Source organism: Trichechus manatus, unplaced genomic scaffold (assembly GCF_000243295.1).
Source record: "Trichechus manatus latirostris isolate Lorelei unplaced genomic scaffold, TriManLat1.0 scaffold00017, whole genome shotgun sequence".
Classification (NCBI taxonomy): Eukaryota; Metazoa; Chordata; class Mammalia; order Sirenia; family Trichechidae; genus Trichechus; species Trichechus manatus.
The window spans coordinates 26,237,056-26,250,112 of NW_004443953.1; the positions used below are offsets into that span (position 1 = coordinate 26,237,056).

Below are 13,057 nucleotides of genomic sequence, written 5' to 3' on the forward strand. Positions count from 1 at the left end.
TATGCAGATGACACAACTTTGCTTGCTGAAAGTGAAGAGAACTTGAAGCACTTACTGATGAAGATCAAAGACCACAGCCTTCAGTATGGATTACACCTCAACGTAAAGAAAGCAAAAATCCTCACAACTGGACCAATAAGCAACATCATGATAAAAAGAGAAAAGACTGAAGTTGTAAAGGATTTCATTTTACTTGCATCCACAATCAATGCCCATGGAAGCAGCAGTCAAGAAATCAAATGATGCACTGCATTGGTAAATCTGATGCAAAAGATCTCTTTAAAGTGTTAAAAAGCAAAGATGTTACTTTAAGGACTAACGTGCACCTGACCCAAGCCATGATGTTTTCAGTTGCCTTATCTGCATGTGAAAACTGGACAATGAATAAGTAAGACTGAAGGAAAATTGATGCCTTTGAGTTACGGTGTTGGCAAAGAATATTGAATATACCGTGGACTGCCAGAAAAACAAACAAATCTGTCTTGGAAGAAGTACAGCCAGAATGCTCTTTAGAAGCATGGATAGTGAGTCTTTGTCTCACATACTTTGAACACGTTATCAGGAGGGACCAGTCCCTGGAGAAGGACATCACACTTGGTAAAGTAGACGGTCAGCGAGAAAGAGGAAGACCCTTAATGAGATGGACTGACACAGTGGCTGCAACAACGGGCTCAAGCATAACAATGATTGTGAGGATGGCGCAGGACAGGGCAGTGTTTCATTCTGTTGTATACAGGTTGCTATGAGTCAGAACTGACTCAATAGCACCTAACAACATATGTTCAAACACCTGCTTTCTTAAAAAAACAAAAGAGAAAACCTCCCAATTCTACACTTCATACTCTCTCTCTCCTTCCATTTACAGACAAGTTCCTTAAAAGAGTCATCTATATAATATCTCACCTCCCAATGTCTCCTCAATTCTCTGCAATGAGACTTCTGCCTCCACCACTGCCCTGAAATTGTTCTGAGGTAAAGGCATCCTCATTACCAAATTCAGCGTTCCTTTTCAGTTCTAACCTTCTTAACGTCTCAGCAGCATCTGATAATCCTGACCACTTTATTCTCCTTTGAAACTCTCTTGATGTCACTGTCACCACATTTTCCTTTCTACGTCTTTGACGAAAAGTTCAGCCTCACTTGTTCTCTTCTTCACTTGCTGACCCTTGAATGGTGGTATTTCCCAGGATTCTATCTTTGCCTCTCATATTTGGTCGAATCCATGCTCTCCCGAGATGTTGCTGTCCACATCCACTGCTTTTACTCCTATCCACGTACTGATGACTCCAAGGTCCATCTTCCATTGAGACCTCTCCTCTGAGCTCCTGGTATTGGTTGATTATCTCAAATGCATCTCAAACTCACTAAGTTTATCCACTTTTTTTCTAAGCTGCCTCCTCCTGTGGTACCTCCACTCACTCAGTCCCCCGGGATTGGAGCCAGTCCTGACTCTCTTTACTCACCAGCACCGTATGTAAAGACTAAGCACTGGAAAATTTAGCTTCTTTGTGGTTTCATAGCCACCACTTCTCTGTTACAGACTTGATGCCGTAGAGATTGTTGTGAAAATTAAATAAGATGCCACACACATACTAATTTGCATGGCACCTGATAAAATGTTGATTGAATCTATAAGCAAGAAGCTAGCATTTCCAGGTGATTTTCTTACTTGACATACATGGACATTTAGGAATTAGTATTTCCTTTTTTAAGTCACTAAAATCTATGTGACTCACACATTACACTGAAAGAGCAAGTAACTAAATATAGTCAGCTGGCTTGTAAGATTTATGCACTGCGAGGCTCCTGAAATCAGAGAATTGTTTAGATTTTGGAATCTTCAAGTTACTCCTGATGTGATTTAAGTTTCCAGTGGAATGTGTTGAAGCAAGAAAATAGAATTGTATGAATTTGGGTTTCTTTTAACCAGGCATCATTAATTTAAAATTATATCTTCTGTCTGTGGAATTTCCCTTTTCTGGAACTTGGAGTGCTGGGTAGATACATGCTATAATGCAAGTCTTTTTTCTCTCCCTCCTATGGCCTCTTCCTCTCTGTGACGAGGAGAGCTCTGTGGGTACAAGTTTTATTTCATTGAACATTCAACCATGTGTAAAATGTAATAATAAATAGTTTATTCTCTTTAAAATATTCTCCAGTATGTTGTAAATTCTCTGACCTATCACGTATTTATCACACAATGAAATTTGTTACATTTCTATTGATGGAGATGGGAGATTTGGCAGACATATTACTTTAGATTCTGTTGGTTGCAAGTAACAGAAACCCAACTCTACTCTCTTAAAGAATAAAGTCAATTTGTTGGCTCGTGTAACTGAGTTGTCCAGAAGCAGGGAAGGCTTTTCTTCAATCCACTCATCTTTGTCCTGCTTAGGATCCTGAGTCCTAGTTGAGTTCTATCACTATCATATCACTTACACAAGTTTTAACTGATGGTGTCACATGAATTGTAACTGTTCCTTGTAATTGTTCTCTGGAGAGCCTGGTAGATTCTGGGCTGCTACGCAGGCTGCTGTAGTGTGTGATGATGGTGTAGTGAAGATTATTATTTGTTTAATCGAAGACATTTTAAATTTTAAATGGAAGATTTTTAGAGGATAAAAACGATAATTAAAAATTCCAAATGAATAAGCATTGGAGTAAGAAAGTATTCTCAAAGAACATTGTTTAACCCTCATTTTAGAGATTTCCTGGCCAGGCCATCAGCAATATTTCATGAGAAAAAGAAGGAATTTGATTAATGTCAACTATCTAAAAATTAAATTTAAAAATTAAATGCTATTTTTAAACATTTCAAAATTACCATCCAAATACATAGCATGCCTTGGTTACCAAGAGTCAAGTGTAGCTTCAGGAAGCTAAAGCTATAAGCCAAGCTAACATATGAGAAAAATCACATCAGTAATTTCTCAGAAATATGGAAAAATGTTACAAATGGAACTGTTTCTGTAGAGAATGCAATATACAATATCTAGAAACTGTCTAAAGAGTAGTGAGCTCTACACTGTATCATTTTATCCTTTTTCCTAGTAAGAAGAGATAAATACACTGTTTGTATAGGTGGTGTGTATATGTGTGTGTGTTTTCTGTTACCCTAAGTAAATGGAATGAATAGACTCTCTTAAGATGGATTGCATAGTATGTGGAATTCATGCTTACTGTCTTATAAGGAGTTACTTGTATATAAAATCTTATGGACACAAATTGAAAATATGTGTAATTTATAAGCAAAGGAAAAACAGCTTTAAATCCTAGTGCTAGGCATTTTAAATTTCTGGCTGATTTATAAACTTTCAAAAGCTCATGCTACTAAGCAATTGAAAATGTCTAAGGCTATACATGTTTAGCTAATAGTTACTCTTCAGCTAGCCACCCTATGGCATTTTGCATGCTATTTTTCATTTTTTCTGCCTATATTTTTTTTGTCTAGCTTTTTCAGAAATTTTATTCCTATTTCTGTCACACTGTCGCCTTTTAGTCTATCTTGCAAGAATGTAACATCAGCAGCCAAATGAACCTAGGAAAGAAAAAAAAGCCTTGTGTCATTCAATTTTTTCAAAAAAAGATTTTTCTCAGTCCCCTTTTCAGCTGTATTCATCCCATAAGGAGTTGACTTTATTTATGGAATGATAAAAATAACAGCCAGTTCTGTGGACTAAAGGCCCTTTACTAGGTGTTCCCCAGAGACGGTCTGGCTGTGTCAACCCTGAGGTATGAATCTAGAAAGAGAAGCGTGCTTGAGGACCTGGCCCAACTCAGATGGTTCTGGGGCAGACCCAGAGGTATGGGCCTGTGCCAAGCTTTGCCCACAGTGCAGGGCTGAACTAAAGCTCCATCTTAAGAACACAAATTCCCAACTCAAAGATAGCCTCAACCCAGTATGCAGGCCAGGCAGAACTTCCAAGAAGTGGACCCTTAAATGGTTCCTCTCAGATTGATTCGCCATAAATCATTCTGTCTTTAGCTAAATCACGTAATCATTTATCCTAACAACATTTAGCAACCACTTACGGCTTTGAAAAAAAATCAACTAAATAAATTATGAATATAAAATTAAAGATTGAAATTACAGACCTGAATATTTGATGCTCAAGCCTCTCTTCTTCTGCAAAGCATTTCCCATTTCCCAGACCCCAAAGTAAGCCCTCAGGGCTTACTTCACTTTCATTACAATTTGTTCACATAGGAGAGCATGAAATTGTTGACCTACACTCAGTAGAGTCTTCATTCAGAGTTATTTTAAGTCATTGGGATAAATAAGAAAAAATAAGGGAAAGTATCCAGTAAAAGCAAATAAAACCAAAACCAAACCCATTGCTGTTGAGTTGATCCCAACTCATAGCCACCCTATAGGACAGGGTAGTACTGCCCCATAGGGCTTTCAAGGCTGTAATCTTTACGGAAGCAGATTCCTCATTTTTCTCCTGCAGAGTGTCTGGTGGGTTCCAACCACCAGCCATTAGATAAACAGACAAACACTTACCCACTTCGCCACCAGGGCTCTTTTCTAAAAGCAAATAAGTGAAAATATCTGTGTCTAGTAGGAAATTAATAACTATTTATTGAATCTAATCTCACTCAATTCTCTTGTCCAACCAGCCTGCATTTACCAAACAACAGACCTTGGTGTGACAAGTTATCTGGCTCATACAGGGAAGAAAAACTATGCCTTTGTGATGCCCACTACACAATAAAAGGGTGAGAATGCACTTTGAAATATAGAAGCCAAATTCACTCTCAATTATTTTTTTCCATAAAATCTTGTGTCTTTGTCAAAATTTAACAGAAAATCAATTAAAATAACATGGAGACTAAGTTGAAGCTATTTTGATATTGAAACTATTTTGATATTTGGGACCACATAAAGTTTGATGCCTATTTGTCATTTAGCATATTAATCAGCTGTTATCCATGAAAATTGGAGACTTCCTTATCCTTTTTTTGACTTGGTTTTAAGTCAACCCTTTGCACATAAGCTTCCAGAACTCTTCCTTTCCCTTCCTTGTTCTCATGGCCACCGATTGCAGAGCAAACCTAGAAAAATGCTAGGGTAGCAGCATGAAGGATCTGTGTGAATAATAATTACTTCTATTGTTTTACTATATCCTTCCACTAATTTTCACAAATAATTGAAAATAATACACATGCCTCATTATTGGGTATGTCAACACGTGTCTAGCCTTTGGCTACTGTCTGGTCCCACCACTCTTAATAGCTAAACTTCTGGAAAAATGAGACCTGTTCTTGGCTCATTCAAAAAACTAAAAAAACTCATTGCTGTTGAGTCAATTCCGACCCATAGCAACCCTACAGGACAGAGTAGAACTACCCCGTAGGGTTTCCAAGGAGCAGCTGGTGGATTCGAACTGCCGACCTTTTGGTTAGCAGCCGAGCACTTAACCACTGTGTCACCACGGCTCCCTTGGCTCATTAGTCTACAATAAATTATCTTCTTCTCTCTCTACTTTCCTTAAATAGCTTTTACTAAGGTCCTCCCTGACTTTTCGTTCCTAAATGTTGTGGAAATTTTTCAGATTTAATTTTACTTAGCCTCTCTGCTGTACTTGATCTTGTTAGTCACTCCCTCTTCCTAAAATCCTCTCAATTTTTTTTTTAAATCAATAAATAATCCAAGTGTGGAAACCAGCCTTCAAGACAGCCCCCAATGATTCCCACCTCCTGGTATTCACATCCTCAGGTGGTTCCCTCCTACATTGCAACAGGGCTGGTTTGTGGCAAATAGCATACAGCAGAAGTGGTGGTATATCACTTCTGAGGTTAGGTTATAAAAAAACATGGCTTCCATCTCTGTTTTTCTCTCTCTCTGGTCATCTTTTCTGGGCAAAACCAGTTGCCATTTTGTGAGTAGCTCTCCAAAGAGGCCATGTAGCAAGGAACTGGAGCCTCTGGCTAACTGTCGACAACCATGTGAGTGAGCTTGGAAGCAGATTCTAGAGCCCCAGTCAAGTCTTCAGAGACAGCAACCCTAGATGACAACTTGATAACAATCTCATGAGTGACTCTGAGCCGGAATCACCCACCTAAGCAGCTTCTAGATTCTTGATCCTCAGAAACTATGTGAGATAACAAACGTTTGTTGTTTTAAGCTAGTACATTTGCGGGTAATTGGTTATACAGCAATAGATAACTAAAAAAAAAAAAAAGAAAAAACAACCAACTACTGTTGAGGCAATTCTGACTCATGGTGACCCCATGTGTGTCGGAGTAGAACTATACTCCATAGGGTTTTCAATGGCTGAGTTTTCAGAAGTAGATTGCCAAGCCTTTCTTCCAACGTGCCTCTGGGTGGGCTCAAAATGCCAATGTTTTGGTTAGCAACTAAATGTGTTAACAGTTTGTACCACCCAGAAACTCCAGATAACTAATACACCCAGCACAATGAAGTATGTTCTTTACCATTTCCAGGGCACCTCTGATAATCCCACAGAGTAAATTACAGTAGCACAGAGAAGATCGCCCAGTGGGGAGCTCTTCCACAAACTCCACCAGAGGATTCTTGTCTAGAATCAGAGAAAACTCATTTCTACTCGAATTGTTACAGGTCACATTTGGTGTAATTCCCAAGTACATCTTGAAAGCAACCTGATAAAAAGAAGATTAAAAAAAATTTGATAAAACTTGGTCAAGAACAAATATCTACTAATAGGGTAACCTATTTTTACCAGCAGTGCAGCACAATGGTTGAGCATGTGGAGCTTGTAGTCAGAATGTCCAGGTTCAGACTTACCTTTACAGTTTCTTGACCCTATGACTTGTGCAAATTTTAAACATTTTTATTTTTAAGGAGCCTTCTAAGGGACTAGTGTTCTGTGGCAATATTATGGTTTATGACACACCAGGCTAAGGCGTTACTTTCAGAAAATTTTTTTCAAAAATAAATATCATCTAGGAGGGTAGGAAATTAAAATATTATCAGTCATAAACATACCACCATATTTGTCACATTGAGCCTAGCAAAGTGTAAATTCCTGAATTCTTAGAAGGGGCACAGGACACATCTGCTGCAATAGGAAAGTAGCGATCAGAGCAGCGGATGCTATGGGCACATTGGGCCCAAGAGTGTTTTGGGAGATAGTGAAACTCATATTACTAAGGATGACAAGTCTCTGAGAAGGAGCAAGCAGCAGTGGTGGGAGGTACATAATGCATTATAAAGTAACTTTTCAAAAAAAAAATCTACCATTTTATGGTGCTTATAGAAGTGGAAGGAATCATGGATACTATTTCTTTTACAACCTTGGTTTCACAAATGAGTAAACTAGGATTCAGAAAAGTAAAATGGCATATGGCCAAGTCCATACTATAAGTTAGCTCCTTGCATCATAGTCCAAGGCAATTTCTTTTTGCCAAATGCAAAGGCCTGGACTTGAAGTTTAGTAACAAAAATTTGTCGCGTTCCAAGTGCCTTAATTAGTTTAATTTTTAAATTAAGAGTAATGTGGGAGAGAGATGGAAACTATTTCTTCAAATTATGTATAATTAGAAATACTAAAAGATTCATTCAGTCATTCAGCTGGTACTTATTGAGCACTGTCTATTGAGCACAGTGCCTGGCATATGATGGGAGTTCAAGTTCTCTTTGAAAAGCAAATTATTAAATGAACATCCACTCTGTGTTTGAGACCATAATTAAGATGTAGTTCCTGTTTTATAAGAGCTCATAAGGATCCCTGACGGTGCAGTGGCTAAGCGTCCAGCTGCTAATCAGGAGGTTGGCAGTTCAAACTCACCAGCCACTCCCAGGGAGAAAGATGTAGCAGTCTGCTTCCATAAAGATTACAGTCTCGGAAACCCTATGGGGCAGTTCTACTCTATCCTATAGAGTCACTATGAGTTGGAATCAGCTTGATGGCCCACAACAACAATAACAACAGCAAGAGCTCATAGCCAAAAAGGGGCTACAAACATTAAACAAATAACTGCAGTGGTGTGATAAGTCCTGCAAGTACAATGTAATGTATTAAGGAGCAATTAGGAATGCATTTGGGAGTAATTCTGGGACATATTCACAGAGAAAGAAACTTCTACTGTATTCATGAAATTGAGTGAGAGTTTGTCAGGTGAATGGGGAAGAGGCATTCTAGGCAGAGGGAAGAAGGCATGGGAAATACCATGATGAGGTTTCATGATGAGGTTTTGGGGAGCATGAGTGAGGTCTCTCCTGGAAGCAGTGGGGAGCCCCTAATGTGTTTAAAGCTAACGCAGAATTGGATTTTTGTTTTAGAGGGATCTCCTTGGTATTCGCATGGAGGACAGATTTAGAGTTAAGGGTTAAGGTGGGTAGTGAAGTCAAAGGCAGAGATATCAATCAACAGGTTACTGTGATGGCCAAGGAAAGAAATGATGAGGAACCGTCTCCTTTTGTCTTTTCTTCAAAACTCAAACCCTCCCTAATACTTTCCATATAAATTTCAAAAAGCCCAAATCCTAAAATTTAGTTCAAGCCTCTAACCCTAGGCAGTTTAAGAGGATATAAAACAAATTCCTGTCTTCCAAACCGTAAGTCAAGGAGCAAAAGAACAAAACCATCATGAAACTCTAGGCTTGGAGATTCGACTTGGCCCCCAGTCAATTGGCTGGCACCCATTTCTGCTAATGTTGATTCCTTCAGCTGGAAAATTCCAAGACTATTATTCGTCTGAGTATTTCTTTCTAATTCTCTATCCAAACTGCCTGGAAATAATATAAAAACGGATGCTCTGTCCTTTGAATTTACTCTTTTTGTCAGTGTGTAGGCAGCAGTTTCACGACCCAGTGTCCACCAGTAGGAGGCATTCTCTGGGTTGGGAAATATTCATTCCTAGTAGATGACATTGTTTCCTTATCTGGCTGAATTCTGAGAAGGAGGACTGTTGTTTCTATGAAGAAAGAACTAGCTCCACCCTCGGCTACTGCCACAGCTGCTCTGCCGGTAAACTAAGGACAAACATTTTCCCTGTTTGTGGATTTCCAACATGGATGCTTTTCAGGGGATTTTAAAATTCCTCCTTAACCAGAAAACTGCTATAGGCTACAGCTTCATGGCTCTGCTGACCGTGGGAGGGGAGCGGCTCTTCTCCCTCGTGGCTTTCAAGTGTCCGTGCAGCACTGAGAATACTGTCTACGGGCTTGTTTTCCTCTTTGCTCCTGCCTGGGTGTTACTGATCCTGGGATTCTTTCTAAACAACAGGTCGTGGAGACTGTTCACAGGCTGCTGCGTGAACCCCAGGAAGATCTTCCCCAGAGGCCACAGCTACCGCTTCTTCTATATCCTCGGCCAGATCACTCTGAGTTCACTGGTGGCTCCAACGATGTGGCTTTCAGTGGCTTTGCTCAATGGGACTTTTTATGAATGCGCCATGAGCGGGACGAAAAGTTCCAGACTCCTGGAAATGATTTGCAAGGGCAAGCCCAAAGAGTGCTGGGAAGAACTTTACAAAGTATCTTGTGGCAAAACCAGCATGACACCCACCGACAATGAAGAGCTGAAACTGTCACTTCAAGCCCAGTCTCAGGTAAGAAAGGACAAATTCACCTTTCCCAGCATGAGCTGGAAGCATACTCTCTGTCCTCTTTTCAGCCAGGGTTGAATCAGAGCCTTGCCAGAACATTTTGAAGCTAAATGGAAACTGGAGCATAATGCAGCATTAAGACAATCCCCGGAAAAGCTTTTGGATAGCATGATGAAATTGCTGATTGGATCATGTATTTTCCATTTCCAAAAACTAAAAATCCTTTGGGTTATGCATATGTAAATACTTAAGTACTTTAAAACAATCTCTCTGGGTTGACTTTGTAAATAATGCAGGACACTAAATTACAAACCAGGTGTTAAGGGCAAAACTGCAATTAGAAATTACTGCCTCCTGTCAATTATTTACTTTCAAACTGGTTTCTCAGAAACACATATAGACATATTACTCAGCTATTATTATTTAGCTGAACCAAGTACGCTAATACTTGTTAAAGTTGCATGTGGTATAATCAGTGTAGAGATTTCTCTGAATGATTTCTGGCAACTGCTATCCCTATGTAAACATTGTTGAGATTGAGAATTCACCATATAAAGTAGGACTCAGCAGTCTTTAAATAGCTTTCAGTGAAAAGTGACTGTATTCTCCAGGGAGATTATGTCTTACACTCTTTGTGCTATATGGCTAAAGAAGTTCTTACCCTACCTTTGGAGCTCAAGATTTGGGGGATTGTTTTATTTAACAGAAGGAAATAATAGCTTTACTTAATGACGCAGGGAAATAGCTTGTCATCCCTCCAGGTACATGAGAGCAAATCCAGATGTGCAGCCTTGTCCTGGCCTCAGGAAAAGCCTGACTTCCTATCTGTGAGTAGTAGGATTGCATTCCCAAAACCAAAACAAGCAATAAGAGCAGATAAACAGACCCACAATTTGTCAGAAATGCTATTTGTTTCAGAGTAAATGCACTGAAGATGGTATAATTTTACTTTTATCAGCAAGGATTTGCCTTTACAATACATCAAGGCAGAGTTTATTTTTAAAACCATACATTCCAAAGCTGGTTGTCAGTATGGCTGTATTATTTTCATAAGCTGATAAGTCAAAATATACTCCAAAACAAAATCTTTTGTTCAATGCATAAAACATATCTTAGATAAAACATGCCAGGCTCCCAAATGGCTTTCATCTTTTGTTGTAAGAAGGTATTAATTAGGAACGCTATGACACAATAAATGGTTTATGATTGATGCCCTCAGGAACCAGCCTCCATTCAGTTAGTGCCAGGTTCTAACACTTATCACTCTATGAGCGGTTCTTCTCTAAACGCTGGCATAAGGAAATCACGTACATACTGTCATACCGTAGCTGGGCACACCTACCTGTTTACTTTTCAGTAGAATGAGAAGAGGCAGGGCCTGGAGTTGATTCCTGTGGGGAGGGTGGATGAGGTATGTAGACAAGAGGAGCTGTACCAACAGCAGGTGCTGAACACAGACGTTCAGATAGGCAGGAAGCAATGTACAGTCCAGGCCAATAGCTGGGTATGTGGGTGGTGGAGGTACGGGTGGAAAAAGTACATTCATCCATTTATCCATGGGTGGAACAGAGAAGAAATCCAGCTGCATGACTCTCTATTCTTAAGGAAGGTAAAGTACAGTAGTGGAAAGAACTTGGCCTTAAAGTTGGCTAGTCTTGAGTTTTAATAACTGACTCCACTATTTACCAGATACGAGAACTAGAGCTAGTGGTTTGACCTCTCTGAGCCCCAGTTTCCTCATAAAAAAACCTGTTGCTGTTGAGTCAATTCCGACTCATAGCAACCCTATAGGACAGAGTAGAACTGCCCCACAGGGTTTCCAAGATTCAGCAGGGGTTGGTTTATCCAATTCTGGAATAATCTATACTCTTTTCTTTTGCCTACTTTCTGGTTATTTCTTTGAACACCAGCAACGATGGGTAGGAGAACAGAGACTAGGCAAAGTTTAACTTTATTTTGACAGTTGAAAATGTTGTTTAAAAAATAAGAGTAATGATTTCAAATGAACTATGGCAATAGCTATGTAGTTAATTTAGCATACATTTCCTAATAACACTACTTCAGATCTCTGAAAAGTAGCTTTGCTTTTACATGTCCTCAATATTTTTCTTTCTAAGATTCTAGGATGGTGCCTGATTTGTTCTGCGTCTTTCTTCTCTCTGGTCACCACTTGCTATGCTCGTTGCCGATCTCAAGTTAGCTACCTTCAGCTGAGTTTTTGGAAGACTTACACACAAAAGGAGAAGGAGCAGTTGGAAAATATGTTCCTGGACTATGCCAACAAGTTGAGTGACAGGAATCTGAAGTGCTTTTTTGAAAATAAGAGACCAGAGGCCTTCCCCTTGCCCTCCTTTGCTGCCTGGGAGGCTGCTTCAGAGCTATATTCTTTCCACCAAACCCAGCAACACTACAGCACCCTCCACAGGGTGGTGGAAGATGGTCTGGAACCTAGCCCTGAGGAAAATGAGACAACAATGGTCCTTGTAGGTACCGCCCAGCAAATGTAGCTCATCCTCCATCACTGACTCCGGGTATGAGTGGTATACTCATCTGAGATCCTCCTACTGCTCAACAGCAACCTGTATATCTCTGTATTTTCATACATTTAGTGTTTCTTTCCAAGACAACATAAAGGAAGCAGCTTTGACGTACTCAAGTGCAAACAGTGTCAGATGTGCTCAAGCTGAGGCTGAGTTACTGGTCAAGAATGGTGACAAAGTTGCTCTGGTATTATTGGTTGGGGTTTTGGCTCAGTGGCCCCTAAGGTCCCTCTAAGTTCTAAGATTTCAAGTTCAAGTTCTAAGACAGCATGACATACGCAAGAGGATCTGCCATTCTCTGCAAATATTGGCATGAAATCTGGATGCAAAAGCAATGTCTCAGGAGAGAGGGAGGTACTCTTAACATAAACTGCCAGACACAGTAGGATCTCAGGTATGACTACCAGGGGTCCTTGTCCTGCATATCTGTCCTACTGTCTTTTGAAGTATATATGAAATTCTACCATTTGAAATTAATTGCCTCAGAATCTGGAGACCTCAGTGCTCAAAAATAATCAACTGAAAGGAGATGATGTCTAAAATTTAGAGCTTTTAACTTGTTTCTACCGTATACTGAAAATAATGCCCCTGGAGGCCGGCCCACATTATGACTTCCGTGGGCCCTAGGAACTCTTATCTTTCAGAACCCTTCTACATTAAAAAATATATATTTAGACCACACTGATATAAAAATGAATATATTAATATTATATGTTAAAACATTTTCTCCAACCTAAAAGTTCATTAATTTTCAATTAAAAACACTTTTGTGGGACTCTAGTAGTATCGTGGGCCCTAGGCACACCACAGTACCTCCTATATCTAATGATAAGTTGGCCCTGATTGGAGGACAGAGTACACTGTCCAAAGCAGTGCTGGTGTAAAATGTTTTTACAGTTTCAAGTTTGTCAGAAATAATACAAATTTTGTATTCTTCTATGTAATATATCCATGTTAGTTTATATATATATTTATCTTTTTTTA

At 39.5% G+C, this 13,057-nt stretch overlaps 3 protein-coding genes across 3 annotated transcripts in view; 2 read left to right on the forward strand and 1 right to left on the reverse strand.

Moving 5' to 3' along the window:
• Window positions 1–5,006, forward strand: part of DSE (dermatan sulfate epimerase) — a 140,921-nt gene extending 135,915 nt beyond the window's left edge. Inside the window, exon 8 of the mRNA XM_023727705.1 lies at window positions 4,621–5,006. Coding sequence (XP_023583473.1) covers window positions 4,621–4,723 — 103 coding nt within the window. The 3' untranslated portion in view covers window positions 4,724–5,006. The remainder of the gene's footprint in view (window positions 1–4,620) is intronic.
• Window positions 2,242–13,057, reverse strand: part of TRAPPC3L (trafficking protein particle complex subunit 3L) — a 36,860-nt gene continuing 26,044 nt past the window's right edge. The window contains exons 4-5 of the mRNA XM_004372506.2: window positions 6,439–6,624; window positions 2,242–3,538 (exon numbers count right to left, since the gene is read on the reverse strand). Coding sequence (XP_004372563.1) covers window positions 3,413–3,538; window positions 6,439–6,624 — 312 coding nt within the window. The 3' untranslated portion in view covers window positions 2,242–3,412. The remainder of the gene's footprint in view (window positions 3,539–6,438; window positions 6,625–13,057) is intronic.
• CALHM5 (calcium homeostasis modulator family member 5) lies at window positions 8,720–12,906 on the forward strand. The gene is given in 5 exon segments (XM_004372490.2): window positions 8,720–8,822; window positions 8,824–8,870; window positions 8,873–8,952; window positions 8,955–9,536; window positions 11,651–12,906. Coding segments are annotated over 5 exon segments (1,185 nt in total). The 5' UTR covers window positions 8,720–8,736; the 3' UTR covers window positions 12,041–12,906.